Below are 19493 nucleotides of genomic sequence, written 5' to 3'. Positions count from 1 at the left end.
AATGTCGTTTTAAGTTTGAACTTTAATGTTATAAATCCCTGTACAGATCCATCCGTCCGTGTACGACATGCTCTCATTAAAATGCATAAGGGTGGAATAGAAGGAAAAAAAATGTCCCCTTCCTTTCCTCTATCTCCCTCTTTCTCTGTTTTCCACTTCACCGCTCAATGAAATGAGGAAATGAGTACACACCCTTCTCTCGCGCACTCCCCCCGCCACACACACAAAGCACTTTATTCACTTGCAAATCCAGAAAGATGAAATTAGTGGCATTTGTGGCACAAGAACCCGCCCCTCACCCTGCTCCTCTCCCTCTCTCTCTCTCTCTCACTCCTCTCTCTCTCCTCCCCTCCTCCCTTTCTCTGCTCTTCGCAGAATTCCTGTCCCCTGCTTCAGGTTGCAGATTGTTGGATTACGATGGATCAAGAGGGCTGACCCCTGATTGTGCACAGCAGAAAATGGTCCTTTAGTCTGATTGGCTCCTGGGGGGATGACACTGTGGAGATGGAACGAGAGAGAGAGAGAGTGGAAAGTAAAAGGGAGAGAGGAAGAAGAGTGCGTAGAGAGCAAGACAGAGAGAGAGAGCGAGAGAGAGAGAGAGAGGGGGAGAGAGAGAAGTATAAACTTTTCAAAGAATGACAGCCAGTATAGTTGAGAGGGAGCATGGACCCAAGGTGACTCTATAGGGAACTGACACACTGCAGGCGGTTACTTCCACAACTTTTACAAGGGGAATTTAGTGAGCTTTGAGAGAAAAGAAGAAGAGACAGATAAGAGAAGAAGAGCAAAAACTGTCTGAAAAGGACAGAGAAAAAAGAATTAAGGAAAAATAGAAGGTAAGGTGTGGAATTTTAATTGATTCTGACTCCATGCGAGAATGCTTTTCTACATGATCATCAATGAGAGATTTAAATCAAACGCTTGACTGGGTGTTACAGTCCTTGTCTTGGACGTTTTTCTTTTGACTGAATATTTTGAATATTCAGAAACAGAAAGAGAAACCTGTGAAAAATGTGACTGGCAGAGATGATGCCAGTGTGGGAAAACTTCCTAACTGAAGCTGTAACCTGTTTTTCAGTATAGAGAATTGGTCTGTAAGAATGCTTGTCTTGTACAGCACGATATTTGGCTGTCAAGAGACAACCAGAGTATTACGAGTGAGTATTGGTCTGTGAGAATGCTTGTGGCAAAGTACAAACTTGTATAACTTCAATATGAATCGGAGTTCAAACTGTATAGGCTCATTCTGTACACGTCTAGCCTTGTCGGCAGTTCAAACACACTGTATTATTAGGTCTGCTTTTAGGGACTTTAGTTTAGCATTCAAACCTCACCACTCACTCACAGTGAAGGCTTACATTTTTCAACATGACAAGGAGGTCTTTTTTTTAAACTCTTCTCCAAAACCATTAAGCTGTCTCCTGTCTTGTAAATTGAAGCTGGGTAATACGCCAGTGGATTGACAGCTGTGCTCAGACACAGCTAGAGGCACAAAGGATATTGTGATTATTATCTGTGTCAAAAGTGGGGACTATTAATGCTCATTCATGGAACTGAGTGACGCACATCATGCTGATGTGTTGCTGTGTTTTCTCTATAATAACTAACAACTGCTTCCCAGGGATCCTGGTTGATCCCAGGTTATGTCCTAAATGGCACCCTTTTCCCTATGGTTAGAAGTAGTGCACTATGCAAGGAACTGGATGCCTTTGAGACGCAACCCAGCTAGGGTTCTGGTTAATTTGTGGTGAAATGACACTGATTGCAAACTTTCCCGATGACACTCATGCTCCATGACATCATTTCCATGCACCAGTGATCGGGATGAATGCCAGTTTGTATGATTTAATTTCTCCATAAATGACAAGGTTTCCACCACACTCTGAATGAATGGACATGCATGGAAAGAGAGAGAGAGATGGAGAGAGCGAGAGAAAGAAAGAGACAGGGAGCCCCAGAGACGGAAAGAGAGAGTGCAATAACAAATGAAATAATGTTTATATTGTTGTGGAAAAGCATAGGACAAAGCAGAAAGGAGTGACACATTCAACGAATGCCCTTCGTATGGCACTGAGGGTGCTAGTCCACTGATGCAGCAGACTGACAAAGCCACACAACTGGGTTCAGAGTACAGAGATCCTATAATTGAAGAGGCTCACGTGTGGCCCCCAGAACACATAGAGATTGGAAGGAGAGGGATTATGTTTATTCATTTGGGTGACTATCTGTTTTCATGAACCAACCATGTTTATGCCTTATGTTCTTTTCAGTCTAACATGGGTGGGAATCTGGTCTCCCATACCAGGATTTTACGTTTCAATCCTGCTGCCCTAAAGAACCCACATACATTCATCCTTCTCTGGGGACAAAGATATGAAGAGCCCCGATAGTGTCTACTTCCTCAACTTTCTCCACCATGCTAAATCAATTGTGGTTAACAAATTAGCCATGACGTATCTTCCTGTGGTTCCCCACAAGGGGTTTTACGATGCTAGGAGCCCAAAACGGGCCTTCTTTCACGGTGACTCCCTCTTTAACTGGTCTATTTATGGACCAAGGGTCCTCTTAGAGGGGGGTGAACGGAGGATACGGACATGCCCACTGTGAAATCAAGCCTTATTAATGAATTGGAGGACCTGGATCTACATAGTATATATGACAGGACTGTCGCGCCACACACAAAGTTGGGAGAAAGTATAAACATTTTCTCTTCAATAGGTATTATGTTACGTATAGGTTGTACCATGAAATTAATGCCTTTTGCCCACCTTTGATATAATAGACTGTTATATTAAATGAAGTGCACTTTAATATACACTGAGTATACACCACCCCCTTCTTGGCACAAACTGGGGTTTTGCATGTCAGCAATCACATTTTCAAGATATATTTTGCATTTTGATGCTGCGTTTTGCATTTCTGTGTTTTGAAAGATACATATCTTCAAAATGTGATTGCTGACATGCAAAACATTTTGGGACTATATCAACAATGGACTAAAGAAAGAAATACCAAAATATCGTTTTTGGGTGGAATTGTCCTTTAAATAAAATACAAATAAAAACATTTACGAAAACTTAAACCAGGTAGAAAGCGTGTAAAAATTATAATGAAATTATTTGTAAATTATGTAATCTCAGATTTCATTTAATAGCAGCAGCATTTTGGTTGATTTTGTGGTCTCAAACCAGTGAGTTTATTAACATTCTTCATCAAGAATATGGGAAAATGGTATTATTGATTTATGAAAGAGGTGGGAATGTTGGTCCCTTGTCATATAATTGCTACATTTACCATGAAAAAGCATTCAAAATAGTTTTGCAAATATTGGGTCCCGACTGAGACAACCTGGTTCAATTTGGACCCCTATGCAAATCCATATAAGAACCACTGCTATAGACCACATGGAAAATTCTAATATGAATAAAGACCTGCTGTGCCAAAAAGCTGCATTTTGACGTGTACCTCTGTGCACCCTCTATGACTTCTAGGAAGATTTTAACCCACTTAAACCCAATTTTTCTCCAAGTTTTCACCATCGTTGTAAGGCCCTAATTATTGTGTTGCTTTGACAAAGTAATGTCTGCAGATTATTTATGTCATGTGATTAGTGATTGATTTACATCTGTCCCTCATTTTAAGGTCAACCCTGTTATGTGAACTGAACTATTGTTTTAATAAGGTGGAACTATTAATTTTTAAATATATATTTAAAAAAATTGGAAAAAATCTTATAGTCAAACCCTAGTATAAAAGGTGGTGAGCTTTTTGGTCATTTTCTGGTGTTTTGTAGTGGAAAACTGAGCTGGTCGAGGATAACATATACATTTCATAATTTTTTGTGAAGCTCGCATTCAATTGCCCCTCCCTGTTGCACTCAACAAGCTTCCATTCCCCCTGTTACAAGGGGATACATGGCTGATTTAAGATGCATTTGTCAACCCTGTTACGGTCAACACTTCATACTTAATAGGCACTTACTATAGTAATGTTTTTATTTGACCTCATAAGATTCGAAAACATGTTGAACAAGTTGAACATGTGCTCTTTATGACAATGTTAAAATGAGATGAAATAAACCGTTTTTTTTCACCAAGTTACACTACTCAAAAGGCAAGCAATTGGTAGAATGACCCCATCTCTTTAGGTAAAATGCAGGTGCAGGTAAAATGTTTTTAAAAAGCAGGTGCAGGTCAAATGTTTAACGAAAACAACAAACGTGAAACAAGACAGCGTAACAGAAGTGAGGTAACATGAACACATTCATACAAAATGGAGCCGACAGAGATGGTCGCTTCGAGTTCTGAGGAAACTATGCAGTAATTCGTTTTTTTATGTATAATTTCTTACACTGTTACCCCAGGAAAACTTAAGTCTTATTACATACAGCCGGTAAGAACTATTGGATATAAGAGCAACATCTACTTACCAACATTACGACCAGGAATACGACTTTCCCGAAGCGAATCCTCTGTTTGGACCACCACCCAGGACAATGGATCTAATCCCAGTAGCCGACCCAAGACAACAGCGCCGCAGAAGTGGCAGACGGAGCGGCCACCTGGTCAGGCTCCGTAGACGTGCACATCGTATACTACTCGCCAATTTCCAGTCCCTTGACAACAAGGTAGATGATATTCAAGCAAAAGTTTCCTTCCAGAGAGACATCAGAGATTGCAACATTCTCTGTTTCACAGAAACATTGCTCTCTCGGGATTTGTTGTCAGAATTGGTTCAGCCACCGGGCTTCTCCAAGCATCGCGCCAAAGAAAATAAACACCTCTCTGGGAAGAGAAAGGGCGGGGTGTAGTATGCTTTATGATTAACGACTCATGGTGTAATCATAACATACAGGATCTCAAGTCCTTCTGCTCACCCAACCTTGAATTCCTTACAATCAAAGGCCGACCATTTTACCTACCAAGAGAATTCTCGGCAGTTATATTCACAGTTGTGTACATTCCCTCTCAAGCAAACACCAAGACGGCCCTCAAGGAACTTCACTGGACTCTATGTAAACTGGAAAATATATATCCGGAGGCTGCATTTATTGTAGCTTGGGACTTTAACAAAGCAAATTTGAGAACAAGGCTACCTAAATTATATCAACATATTTATTGCACGACGCGCAGGGGTAACACTCTCGACCACTGCTACTCTAACTTCTGCAAAGCATACAAAGCCCTCCCCCGCCCTCCCTCCCTCCCTCCCTCCCTTCGGCAAATCCGACCACGACGCCATCTTGCTCGTACCGTCTTTTAGGCGGAAACTCAAACAGGATGTACCAGTGACGAGAACTATTCAACGATGGTCTGACCAATCGTAAGCCATGCTTCAAGACTGTTTTGATCACACGGACTGGAATATGTTCCGGTCAGCCTCAGAGAGCAACATCGGCCAATACGCTGACTCGGTGAGTGAGTTTATAAAGAAGTGCATTGGAGATGTTGCACCCACTGTGACTATTAAAACCTACCCAAGCCAGAAACTGTGGATGGGTGACGGCATTCGCGTAAAACTGAAAGCGCGATCCACCCCATTTTACCATGGAAAGAGGTCTGGAAATATGGCTGAATAAAAACAGTGTAGTTATTCCCTCCACAAGGCAATCAAACAAGCGAAAGGCCGGTACAGGGACAAGGTGGATTCGCAATTCATCGGCTCAGACACAAGATGTATGTGGCAGGGTCTACAGGAAATCACGAACTACAAAAATAAAAACAGCCACATCACGGACACCGACGTCACGCTTCCAGACAAACTAAACACCTTCTTTGCCCACTTTGAGGATAATACAGTTCCATGGCCGACGTGAGTAAAACATTTTAACGTGTCAACCCTCGCAAGGCTGCTGGCCCAGACGGCATCCCTAACCGCGTTCTCAGAGCATGCGCAGACCAGCTGGCTGGTGTGTTTACGGACATATTAAATCACTCCCTATCCCAGTCTGTTGTCCCCACATGCTTCAAGATGGCTACCATTGTTCCTGTACCCAGAAGGCAAAGAAAAAAAATGAAATAAATTACTACCGCCCCATAGCACTCACTTCTGTCATCATGAAGTGCATTGAGAGACTAGTCAAGGATCATATCACCTCCACCTTACTGGCCACCCTAGACCCAATTCAGTTTGCATACCGCCCCAACAGGTCCACATATGACGCAATCACCATCACACTGCACACTGCCCAATCCCATCTGGACAAAAATAATACCTGTAAGAATGCTGTTCATTGACTACAGCTCAGCATTGAACACCATAGTACCCTCCAAGCTCATCATAAAGCTGGAGGCCCTGGGTCTCAACCCCGTCCTGTGTAATTGGGTCTTGGACTTTCTGACTGGCCTCCCCCAGGTGGTGAAGGTAGGAAACAACATCTTCACTTCGCTGACCCTTAACACTGGGGCCCCACAAGGGTGTGTGCTCAGCCCTCTCCTGTACTCCCTGTTCACCCACGACTTTTTGGCCATGCATGCCTTCAAATCAATCATCAAGTTTGCAGATAACCCAACAGTAGTGGGCTTGTACACTAACAACGACGAGACAGCCTACAGGGAGGAGGTGAGGGCACTCGGAGTGTGGTGTCTGACTCAACATCAACGAAACAAAGGAGATGATATTGGGCTTTAGGAAACAGCAGAGGGAGCACCCCCATAGCCACATAGAAGGGACAGTAGTGGAGAAGGTGGAATGTTTTAAGTTCCTCGGCGTACACATCACAGACAAACTGAAATGGTCCACCCACACAGACAGCGTGGTGAAGAAGGCGCAACAGTGCCTCTTCAACCTCAGGAGGCTGAAGAAACGTGGCTTGTCGCCCAAAACCCTGACAAAATTTTACAGATGCATAGTCGAGAGCATGCTGTTGAGCTGTATCACAGCCTGGTACGGCAACTGCACCACCCTCAACCGTAAGGCGATCTGCACAACGCATCACCGGGGGCAAACTACCTGACCTCCATGACACCTACAGCACCTGATGTCACAGGAAGAAAAAGATCATCAAGGACAACAACCACCTGAGCCACTGCCTGTTCACACCGCTAGAATTCCAGAAGGTGAGGTCAGTGCAGGTGCATCAAAGCTGGGTCCGAGAAATTGAAAAACAGCTTCTATCTCAAGGCCATCAGATTTCTAAACATGAATCACTAACTCAGAGATGCTGCTGCATACATTGAGACCCAATCACTGGACTCTTTAATAAATTGATCACTATCACTTTAAACAATGCCACTTTAAATAATGCCACTTTGATAATGTTTACAAAATCTTACATTACTCATATCACATGTATATACATTATTTTATACCATCTATTGCACCTTGCCTATACAGCTCAGCCATCGCTCATCCATGTACTTATATGTAGATATTCTCATTCACCCCTTTAGATTTGTGTGTATCCGGTAGTTGTTGGGGAATTGTTAGATTACTTGTCAGATATTACTGCACTGTCGGAACTAGAAGCACAAGTATTTCACTCCACTCACATTAACAGCTATGTGACCAATAAAATGTGATGTGATTTGATGCAGTACCAACTGAGGAATGAACAAAAGGAAGAGACTTATTACGGGGAGGTAATGAGGTCCAGGTGTGAATCCTAACAATGAGTCCCAGGTGTGCGTAATGATGAGTGCAAGGTGCGGTGATTAGTATTCTGGCGATGTCTTATGCCGGAGGGTAGGAGCAGGAGTAGACCTGATGGTACACCCCCCACCCCTCTGACGCGCGGCTCCTCGTAATGATGAGTGCCAGGACTGGTGGTTAGTATTCCGGCGACGTCGTAGGGGAGGAGCAGAATTAGACGTGACAACCACACTGTATCTGTGTGACAGTTCTGTTGTTGACCACACTGTTGTTACCACACACGAAGTTCGGAGAAAGTGTGAATTTATCTCTTCAAAATGTGCGTTGTTGATGTGTTGAAAAGTTGTTGATGGTTCAAAAGCAGAGTGTATACGTCTGTTTTGGACAAGTACACCCCTGCTCTCGAGAGGGATGTGCTCTATTGATAGGACGTAGGCCACAATCATACAAGATCGACTTGTGAAATTGTATAAATCCTTTTCGTATGATCTGCAGCAGAGCACTTAAGACTGGCTGCATTCACAGAGTCTGAGGGACTGAAGTCAGAGGGTTTTTGATTGTTAGTTGGGATTCCACCTGTGAAAGCCTTGTTTTAACTGGGGTGAATGTGTGTAGTTGGCCGAAGGGAAAAAAGGAAAGTGGTGGTCAGCTACGAACATAAAGGTATTTTGTCACCAAATAGTAGTTCATGGTCATGCTGATGTAAGAGTTTAGCTTCCGTCACTCTCCTCACCCCAACCTGGGCTCGAACCAGGGACACTCTGCACACATCAACAACAGTCACCCACGAAGCATCGTTACCCATCGCGCCACAAAAGACGCAGCCCGAACAAGTACTTCAGGTCTCAGAGCGAGTGACATCACCAATTGAAACGCTATTAGCGCGCACCACCGCTAACTAGCTAGCCATTTCACATCGGTTACACTGACAAGCTAAGCCTGCATCCCAAATGGCACACTATTCCTTACAAAGTGTAATACTTTTGACCAGGGTAGCGCACTATATAGGGAATAAGGTGTAATGCTGACAGACTGACTGAGATTTTGATGACTCGACAATACGGTCCTTCAATTGCCAACACCAACTGCTTCTGCTGTTGATTGTGACAGCCCCTCCTCTCCTTGATTTACACACTTAAAAACGTACACACACACAGACCGTGCAACAGGATTCTACATCTCTCAGTTCTCCTTGAAAGTTAAAGTGGCTGTTACCATTTCCGTATAATATGTAATTGTGGTGGGAAAAAACCCTCTCTCTTCTTTTGTTTGGTAAAGCTTTCTCATCTGATGCCTCCTCGACCCTCCCCCCTCCATCCATCCGTCCCTCCCTTCATTCCTCTGCTCAGGACAGGGAGCAACTTGTGTGGCAGGTCGTAAAGGCAGGAGCAGCAAGAACAGCTGCTTTTTCTTTTTTCTTTAATAAGTGAAAAGCCATCAGATTAGTCTGAGGGAGATGTGTGGAGTGTTTAGCCAGCACAATTATGTAGCATGTCACCTCATTAGACACAACAAAATAGAGGCCGAATGTAACGGGTGCAAGTCCTGACCTTTGACGGAGAAGGGGGCTGGGGAGGTGAAGGGGTGTGTGGAAGGTTTAGCGAGGTGCTAATTTGACTTCATAATGAACAACAGGGCCACTTGAATGGAAATAATGGAGACAGAATACAGACAGAATAGAGCAGAGACCAAGAGGGGCCCATGGAGGTCAGGGCTCACACAGCCTGTCAGGCTCTCGTGGGGCTTTGAGTCCCAGGTTGGGTGTGTCCCAAATGGCACCCCATTCCATATAAATTACATTACTTTGACCAGGGCCCATAGTGAATAGTGTGACATTTGGGACAGATCCCCTGAGTTGGAGGGCCAGGGGGGCTAGGAGCCAGATACCCCCTCCTGTCAGGGCCTTTATAGCAAAAGCACCCTGCCCATTACCCTTCCCTAGCCACCAGTCTTTTTGTGACTCTTCAATAATGATTAACTGTGTTTTGAGATTCAGAGAGTGTCCACTATGGCACAATGAGCTCTCTCTCTTACACAATATAATAGAGCTCAACAAAGTCTCTCCTTCTCTATTCTCTCTTTCTCGCCCCTACTTTCCATTTCTCTCTCCACGCCCCCTGCTGGCATTCTTTTCTTCCACTTTTCTCTTTTCTCTTTCCCCCCTTTTCACTATAGATCTATCAGTTTTTCCCCCTGCAGCCTGTTAATTAAAGAGCGGGAATAGATTGTGGTGGAGGCAAACAGATGTGACCAGCTCACTGATAAAAGGAAAGAGCATCAAGCGAGTGTCATAAAGGCACAGTTTGAGTAGAATTTTTTTTTTACATTGATTAAATATAAAACATTACTTGAAATCAATACAAAACTTTTTTTTTTTTTTTTTACTACAGCACCATAAAGTAACAATTGGCCTTGTTTTTTCGGATTATTGTGGGCTGTCCGAGTGCAAAAAAATGTAAGTTGTAAAAATAAGTTATCAAGTCTATTCCAAATGGTGGAAACAAAACATCTTGCAGAACTCTACACACCCTCAGTGGAAAGCACCACTAGTTGTTTGTTGTCCTGTTAGGCAGCAGCGTGTAGCTTGTAGTTACAGGAGGTTGGTGGCACCTTAACAGATGAGGAACAGTGCAAATCTCAACTCTTCTACAACAGCCAGGGAAAGAGAGGAAGAGAAGAAAGAAAGGAAGAGAGGACAGGGAAGAGGGGAGAGGAAGAAGGGGAGATTGGGAGAGAGGGGAGAGGGAGAGAGAGATGCCGGGAGAAACAGCACCGCCTCCTCTACACTCTCAGAAAAAAGGGTTCCAAAAGAGTTATTTGGCTGTCCCCATAGGATAGCTGTTTTTGGTTTCAGATAGAAACGTGTTGGGTTCCATGTAGAACCCTCTGTGGAAAGGGTTATCTGATGGGGACAGCTGAAGAAACATTTTAGGTTCTAGATAGCACCTTTTTTTCTGAGAGAGGGAAAGAGGGGAGAGAAAGAGAGTGAGGGAAGCAGATACACACTGAGAGACTGTTAGCAAAGAGAGAAATGAGAGAAGTTACCACTGTTCCTATAGAAACGGAAAAGAGAAGGTGAAGCACCAACACAGAAAGAAAGCAAAGAGAAAGATGGGGGGAGGGGGTTGAGGAAAGGAGTTTTGAAGATGGTTTCTGTTGCCTAAGCACAACAGTAAATAGGAGAGTGGGAAAGAGAGAAAGAGCACAGGGGCTTAGGGCTCAAGAAGGCATCATGCGTGGCTCCTCTCAGACTAACCCTCAGCCCCAAGAGGAGTAACCTCTCCCCGTCTCTCTCCCATCATTACCCCGTCTCTCCCCTCTTCTCTCCCGTCTTCTCTCCCCTCTCCTCCTCTACATGTATTTAGAATGCAGTGTGAGGCCCCACTCATTGAGTTTTAATGCAGCTATCTATTTCTACCACACACACAAACACAAAAACACATGGACACTCACGCATGCATGTACACACAAACACACACACACACACACAAAACAGACACACAGAGGGTTCATTATCATCCAACAAAGGACAGAAGAGAGAAGCAGATTCATCTGTGGTTCTACACAATAGACTGGGATCAGTGTCTTCTCTCCATCTTTCCATCCTTTAAACCATCCATACTTTCCTCAATAGTTTCAGTGAAGGAAAGAAAGAAATAAGGAAACAGAGAAGGAGCTTATAGGCCAAGGACGATAGTGTCAGTGTCCAATAATGACATCTACATTTGGAGGATTTGAAACTCATCTTTCTCTCTTTTCTTTTCTTTTTTCACTTTCCACAAAGCAGGAAAAGGAGAAAGTAGCCATTTGAAGACCTTCCCAAGACACAAGAAACAAAGGCCTGTCATCTGCGGGTCATCGTATCATCGTAGAGTATACATCATGGGAGATCGACATCACCACCATCCTGGGGGTGGTAGGCCTGTCTACACCCTCCTACTCAGCATAGGTCTGGCCTTGCTGGCCCTGTTGTCTGAGGCCCAGGGTCGTATGGATAGAGCCAAGACAGAAGAGGAGAGTGGAGCAGGGCTGCTGAGGAGGGTGAAGAGAGGCTGGGTATGGAACCAGTTCTTTGTGCTGGAGGAGTACACTGGACTGGAGCCGCTGTACATAGGAAAGGCAAGTCCACACACAAACACACACACACACACAAAGAGAATATGTGTGAACTGCATGTCACTTTCGATTAAAGTATTTGCTAAATGTGCACCGTCATTATTATTGAACTGTTCGATGACAGCTCTCAACTTTTCAATCAATATCGTCGCTGTCGGCTGAACGTGACTTCTGACGACCACAGGGTCTATCATCATTGATCAAATGTTCAAGCCACTTTAACACCTGAGTGGTCAAAGTATCCTCTTTTGCCAATGATGTGTTTCTGCATCCCAAATGTCATCCTATTACCTATAAAGTGCACTACTTTTGGCTAAGGCCCATAGGGCTGTTGTCAAAAGTGGCACACTATGTAGGGAATAGGGTGCCATTTTGGATATAACCTCTGCAGTACGTTCCCCACTGTGTTTGTATGGAGAGTTAGTGTGGATGAGTATCTGGGGCAGTTTTCCTTCACTCATTCCTTATCGTCTGCCCCTGACAAAGCAGAGGAGACCTTCTCAGTGTGAAAGGTGTATAGCCAGGGGTTAAGTGTAGACGGTGGAACTGTCCATTTTCTTTCTTCTTTTTTTCAAAGGAAAAAAACACCACCATGTAAAGTGAAGTAGTGAAATGTCACTGATTCAGTGAAGTCAGAATGATGTTCAGTCTGTCCCAAATTGCACCCTATTCCACATAGTGCACTACTTTTGACCAGGGCCAATAGGGGTAAAGCAGGGTGCTTATTGAGAATCTACACTAACCGTGTGTGTGTGTGTGTCATCTCTTGACCTGGGTCCAAATACTATTTATGATATTTCAATTATGGGTTTGAAAATATACTTGTATTATAAAATGCTGAAAATCAACGTGTATCTTTAAATACAAATAAATACTACCATGCACTTGAACCCAGGTCTGTTTGGTATTTGAAATAATATAGCCTATTTCAAAATAAGTATTTGAATATTTATAGGACATTTCCTTTTTATAGGACATTATTTGACAGTACACAGTAAATAAGTATTTAAATAACAAATAATCAAAGACACATGTATTTGAACCCAGCTCTGGTCACCTTACCAAACACACACACAGGATGATTGTAAGCATCGTCATGACAACAAAGGTAGCTACAAGAGTTTACCCTGGAAAAACTAAGCGTGAGGTCAGTTGTTCACATGTGAAACTATATGTTGACATGTATTACGTTTGGAGTTCACATGTTACCACCACCTTTCACATGTGAGGAGAATAACATGTGAATTGCAGATTTTTTATCTGATCCTAGAAGAAAGTCTTTGTCCTCAGGCCTGGAGGGAAGCCAAAGTAATTCCGCTACCCAAGAGTGGTAAAGCGACCTTTACTGATTCTAACAGCAGACCTATTAGCTTGCTGCCAGCTCTTCGCAAACTGTTGGGAAAAATTCTGTTTGACCAAATACAATGCTATTTCTCTTTAAACAAATTAACAACAGACTTTCAGCATGCTTATAGAGATGGGCACTCAACATGTACTGCACTGACACAAATGACTGATGATTGGTTGGAAGAAATTGCTAATAAGAAGATTGTGGGAGCTGTACTGTTAGATTTCAGTGCAGCCTTTGATATTATTGACCATAACCTGTTGTTGAAAAAACATATGCGTTTTTTGGCTTTTCAACCTCTGCCTTATCATGGATTCAGAGATATCTATCTAATAGAACTCAAAGGGTTCTTTATTGGAAGCTTCTCTAATGTCAAACATATAAAGTTTGGTGTACCGCAGGGCAGCTCTCTGGGCCCTCTACTCTTTTCTATTTTTACCAATAACCTGCCACTGGCATTAAACAAAGCATGTGTGTCCATGTATGCTGATGATTCAAGCATATATAAGCAACAGCAAGTCACTGAAACCTTTAACAAAGAGTTGCATTCTGTTTTGGAATTGGTGGCCAGTAATAAACTGGTCCTGAACATCTCTAAAACTAAGAGCATTGTATTTGGTACAAATCATTACTTAAAATCTAGACATCAGCTGAATCTGGTAATGAATGGTGTGGCTGTTGAACAATCAAATTGAGGAGACTAAATTACTTGGCATTACCTTAGATTGTAAACTGTCATGGTCAGAACATATATATTCAATGGTTGTAAAGATGGGGAGAGGTCTGGCCGTAATAAAGAGATGCTCTGCTTTTTTGACACCACACTCCAAAAAGCAAGTCCTGTAGGCTCTAGTTTTGTCTAATCTTGATAATTGTCCAGTCGTGTGGTCCAGTGCTGCAAGGAAAGACCTAGTTAAGCTGCAGCTGGCCCTGAACAGAGCGACACATTCTGCTCCTCATTGTAATCAGAGTGCTGATATAAATACTATGCATTCCATTCTCTTTTTGCTAAGAGTTGAGGAGAGACTGACTGCATCACTTCTTCTTTTATAAGAAACATTAATGTGTTGAAAATCCCAAATTGTTTGCATAGTCAACTTACACACAGCTCTGACACACACACCTCTCCCACCAGACATGCCACCAGGGGTCTTTTCACAGTCCCCAAATCCAGAACAAATTCAAGAAAGCATACAGTTTTATATAGAGCCCTTATATAGAGCCCTTATTGCTCAAATAAACAGCAAATTCTGATCCTAATAAAATAGCAAATACCAAAATTACATTTTCACAAGTGAAAATCTAACTCATGTATGGACTTGTATTTTTACAATTAATAAATATTCACATGTGCATTTCAAATTTGCAGTTTTACATGTGAAACACGTTCAAATGTTGGTGTATAGTTTCATGGTATAACATGTTGAATTTTTGCATCCCCATATTGTAACATTAAGTTCACATAAGATCACATAATGACATGTGATCACATGAGATGACGGGAGACGTGATCACATGCCAAATGTATGTGTTTTTTCCCCCATAAGGGTAGTGTAAAACATAATATTAAGTTTGTGATATTTCAGCAGCCAGAGGTAAAAGGATTAACGTTTTATCTTGAAAAGAAAGTGTTATTATAATGTTAGCGGGCGGTAGCCGTGTGTGCGGTGTGCATGCTGAGCTGTGTATGCGTCTGTGTGTCTACAGATTGGGGTTGTGATTGCACCAAGCATCAATAGGCTCAACAGGCTGGTATTTGCACTAAGAGACCAACAATGGTCTTTGGCAATCTATTCCCTATGTAGTGCACTACTTTTGACCAAAGCCCTATGGCTCCATTTGGGATATGTCTGTAGCTCCCATAAGCACCACTAATCAGGAGGGGTGGACGTGATTACTGTTCTTCTTCTGATGACCAACCAACCGTGACTAAAGCTGTAATATTGTTCTATCTCAGATAGCACCCTATTCCCTATATAGTGCACTACTTTTGAACAGGGCCCATATGCACCCTATGCATTTGGGACGCAGACTGTGTAATCAGAAGACTATTGTGGGTCAAATAGCAGGGTGGTGAGCCTGTTGATGCTTGGTGCATTTGGGACGTACACTATACCATTCGTCTCATGAGAGAGCCCCAGACAAACAGCATTATAATGACCATGTATACAGTGGTCCTTGACCTCTAATGGACCAGACCTGGGTCGAATTCAGTATCTGAAATACTTTCAGGTACTGTACTTGATTTAGTTTGCCTGCTACTATAACGCCACTAATCAAATAATCCCAATAAATGTAAACGCCATGCTAAATCAAGCCCAAACACCTAAATGACTATAAAGTATGGTCTAACACAGGGGTGGGCAATTCCAGTCCTTCGGGTCCTGATTGGTGTCACAGTTTTGGCCCAGCCCCAGCTAACACACCTGACTCCAATAATCACCTAATCATGATCTTCAGTTCAGAATGCAATTTGATGAATTAGCTGTGTTTGCTAGGATGGAGAAAAAGTGTGCCACCAATAACATACAATTCCATATAGAACGTGAGCATTGTGCAGTCAATGGCAGAATTGTGGATTTGATTCTTGCTAGGGCCAACCATAATGTAAAATGTATGCACACATGACTGTAAGTCGCTTTGGATAAAAGCGTCTGCTTAATGGCATATACAGTATTACTATTTTAGTATTATTATTGTATTATAGGATATCTGGCTCCTAAGCTGTCTTGACTCCTAACCTCTGACCTGTGACCCCCACAGCTCCACTCAGACATGGACCTAGGGGACGGCTCCATCAAGTACATTCTGTCAGGCGACGGTGCGGGCACCACCTTCACCATTGACGACAGTACAGGCGACATCCATGCTATCAAGAGGCTGGACCGTGAGGTGAAGGCCCAGTACCTTCTGCGAGCCCAGGCCTGGAACAGACAGACAGACCGACCCCTGGAGCCTCAGTCTGAGTTTATCGTCAAAATCCAGGATATCAATGATAATGAACCTAAGTTCCTGGAAGGGCCCTACCAGGCCACCATACCTGAGATGTCAACCATCGGTGAGTCAAGGGAGATTGTGGTGGTCAGAGACAAAGTCCCGATTCCCCATTCTTCTCCGAAAGTGTGCACTTGCACTCTGTCTCGCATCGACTTTAAAACAGTAGAAAACTCCCTCAAGCCAATGATTACACCCATTTAAAAAAAATCCATGACAGGAAGTGTGCAAGTGCACACTTTGGAAGAACGGTGGATAATTGGGACGTAGCCATAGTGTGCATCCAAAATGGCACCCGATTCCCTACATAGTGCACACCTTTTGACCAGGGCCATTTCAGACCAAGCTGGAGAGTGTGTCGTGTAGCTGGACATTGTGCTGCTGCTTCTGAACATTCCATTCATTCAGTTAGCAAACTCTGTTTAACATTCTCTCTGTAAAGGTTGTTGTGGTTATTCACAGCTGTGTCTTTATGATGGTAAGGAGATGAGGATGTTTCAGTCTGTGAACATAATAGGCAAGTTATTGATGGCTCTGCAATATCTTCATTATGCCATCAAAATGATGTCTCTGCTTACACACTGCACTAGTGGGATACAATATTTATAAATCCACCAGTGAGTGCAGGTACAGTTGCCTTTATAGCCTATACCATTCGCCAACATTGAAGCAGTTTTATGTAGATGGACAGGCCATTTTTTTAAACAGGCCTTGTTGAAATAACCATACAAATGGAATGAGTCATTCCAATTGTGTGGAAATAACATTGCTCACCATGTCACTCTCTTCTTCTCCTCCCTTCCTTTCCTAGGCACTGAGGTGATTCGGATGACAGCCACAGATGCAGATGACCCTACGTATGGCAACAGTGCCAGGGTGGTCTACAGCATCCTACAGGGACAGCCATACTTCTCTGTAGAGCCTAAGACTGGTATGTGAGCACAGGGGACGCTTGAAGAAATAAATCATCGGACCTGCATTAACGATAGCAATTACAACATTTGTGTTTTAGTTATGTTAGTAGATTGCCATGTTTTGGCAAAGAGCTGAGGCACTTACGTTTGCTCCTCCCAGAAGTACACACAAACAAACATACAGGCTGAGCGTAAAACAACAGATTTAAAATCTATCAACTTGGTTAAGAATACCCTCTTGTGGCTGCACATGGTAACAACTGGCAAATCAATGAATATACCTGTGCATCCCAAATGGCACCCTATTTCCTCCATAGTGCACTTAGGGCTCTTGTCCAAGACACATCCCTAATCTGCCTGGCAACAGCACTGCTGACCCTCCCAATCACACTGTTTATAATTGTGACCTCCCTTTCCTCTCCCCCCCACCCCCTCCCATGTTTCTCTCTGTCCCCCAGGCGTGGTGCGTGTGTCTCTGGCGGGCATGGACCGCGAGGTCAGGGAGAACTACTCCGTCATCATCCAGGCCAAGGACATGGGAGGCCAGCTAGGGGGTCTGGCCGGAACCACAGTGGTCAACATCACCCTCAGTGACGTCAATGACAACCCACCCATGTTTGATCAGAGTAAGATCCAGAGACGCCTCTCCTCATGTGCCGTATTTGTTTATTTGAATTCCCTTCAATTTATGCTCAAGACTGTTGACTTCCTTGTCTTCATTCTTGTTAACCCTCTCCTTCCCTCTTACATTTTAGTCATTTAGCAGATGCTCTTATCCAGAGCGACTTACAGTAGTGAGTGCATACATTTTAATACATTTTTCGTACTCTCCTCTTGATCTTTCTCTCCTGAACTCTCATCTTCCTCTTATGTCCTCTCATCTTCCTCTCCTTTCCTCTTCTCTTGCTCTTTCTCTCCAGCCCTCTCCTCCACTTCCTCCACAGTGTATCTCCTCGCTTGTCCATCTCCTTCAGATTCTGCTCGCTCTCTCCTCCCCCATCTTAATTTTCTTTGGCCACCAGTCAGTTACTTTTTATGTCATCATCATCATCCATCCATCCAGTCCCCCAGCCTCTCGCTGATCTCCTTCTCTCCACCCACCCCTCTCCTCTCTTTCTCCCTCGCCCTCAATTTATTAAGGGCTTTATTGGCATGGGAAACATGTTAACATTGACAAAGCAAGTGAAGTAGATAATAAACAAAAGTGTCAACAATAAATTAACAATAAAAATTATCAGTCAACATGACACTCACGAATGTTCCAAAAGAATAAAGACATTTCAAATGTCATATTGTGTGCTAATAGTTAAAGTACAAAAGGGAAGATAAATAAACATAGACAGGGGTTGTATTTACAATGTTCTTCACTGGTTGCCCTTTTCTTGTGGCAAAAGGTCACAAATCTAGCTGCTGTGATGGCACACTGTGGTATTTCACCCAACAGATATGTGAGATTATCGAAATTGTGTTTGTTTTTTAAATTCTTTGTGAGTCTGTGTATTCTGAGGGAAATATGTGTCTCTAATGTGGTCGTACATTTGGCAGGAGGTTAGGAAGTCCACCTCATTTTGTGGGCAGTGTGCACATAGCCTGACTTCTCTTGAGAGCCAGGTCTGGCTACGGCGGCCTTTCTCAATAGCAAGGCTATGCTCACTGAGTCTGCACATCGTCAAAGCTTTTCTTAAGTTTGGGTTAGTCACAGTGGTCAGGTATTCTGCCACTGTGTACTCTGTTTATGGCTAAATTGAATTCTAGTTTGCTCTGTTTTTTTGTTAATTCTTTCCAATGTGTCAAGCAAGTTTCTCTCTCGTTACCCGGCAACCAGTCCTATTCCGGACACATGCTGTCTCTTTGATTGGCCCCATTCCTGCTCTCCTCATTAACATCCTCATCAGGTCATCTGTCTATCGCTCTCTCAATCTCTTTCTCTCTCTTATCTGGCTATCCTCGGCCGCAAGACATCCCCTAGCTGTCTGCCTGACTGGTGGTCTCGTCTCCTCCTCGGAACCCCACCGCCACCCCTTATTTCTCTCTCTCTTCCCTCCTGTCCCCTTCCCTCTCTTCTCTCCAATTAGTGCCATCACTTAAGTGAGACTTTAATACATTGTGAGATGCTATGGGGGCACTTGTCTGACAACCATAATGTGTGACCTCTTCAGTTTGGACAGTAAGGAGCATCTCAAATTGGGAACCGCTTTCACCCGTTTTTGAAAAGAGGTTAAATTGTTGAATTAAAATTCTTGTTGACCCATATGACAATACACCCCAATTTACGAACCGGCTCTCAGTGTGAACCAATTTGTGCGCCATAGTCTGTGCTCTAGGTTCATGGGTTTGTCCTCTTAATGTCTTGGTGTAATTTAAGAGGTTTGGTGCCCTCTAGAGGAAGAATGGCCAACCACGTTCTAAAACTGCTTTATTGACTAAAACGGGATTTCTCACTGTCTACCTTTTGCTGACATAGTACCCAACCCGACACACAACAATAGATATTCACCTACAAAAATCCCTCAAATGCACAGTTGTTATTG

At 43.3% G+C, this 19493-nt stretch overlaps 1 protein-coding gene across 1 annotated transcript in view; it reads left to right on the top strand.

Annotated features, from left to right (window-relative positions):
- The first annotated feature begins 333 nt into the window (after window positions 1–333).
- LOC129823305 (cadherin-20-like) overlaps window positions 334–19493 on the top strand; it is a 38522-nt gene continuing 19362 nt past the window's right edge. Inside the window, exons 1-6 of the mRNA XM_055882235.1 lie at window positions 334–836; window positions 11375–11709; window positions 15818–16112; window positions 16860–16979; window positions 17421–17713; window positions 17883–17983. Coding sequence (XP_055738210.1) covers window positions 11473–11709; window positions 15818–16112; window positions 16860–16979; window positions 17421–17713; window positions 17883–17983 — 1046 coding nt within the window. The 5' untranslated portion in view covers window positions 334–836; window positions 11375–11472. The remainder of the gene's footprint in view (window positions 837–11374; window positions 11710–15817; window positions 16113–16859; window positions 16980–17420; window positions 17714–17882; window positions 17984–19493) is intronic.

Source organism: Salvelinus fontinalis, chromosome 25, assembly GCF_029448725.1.
Source record: "Salvelinus fontinalis isolate EN_2023a chromosome 25, ASM2944872v1, whole genome shotgun sequence".
Taxonomy (NCBI): Eukaryota; Metazoa; Chordata; class Actinopteri; order Salmoniformes; family Salmonidae; genus Salvelinus; species Salvelinus fontinalis.
The sequence above is the reverse complement of the archived record's forward strand: the minus strand, read 5'-3'. Positions and strand labels throughout refer to the sequence as shown.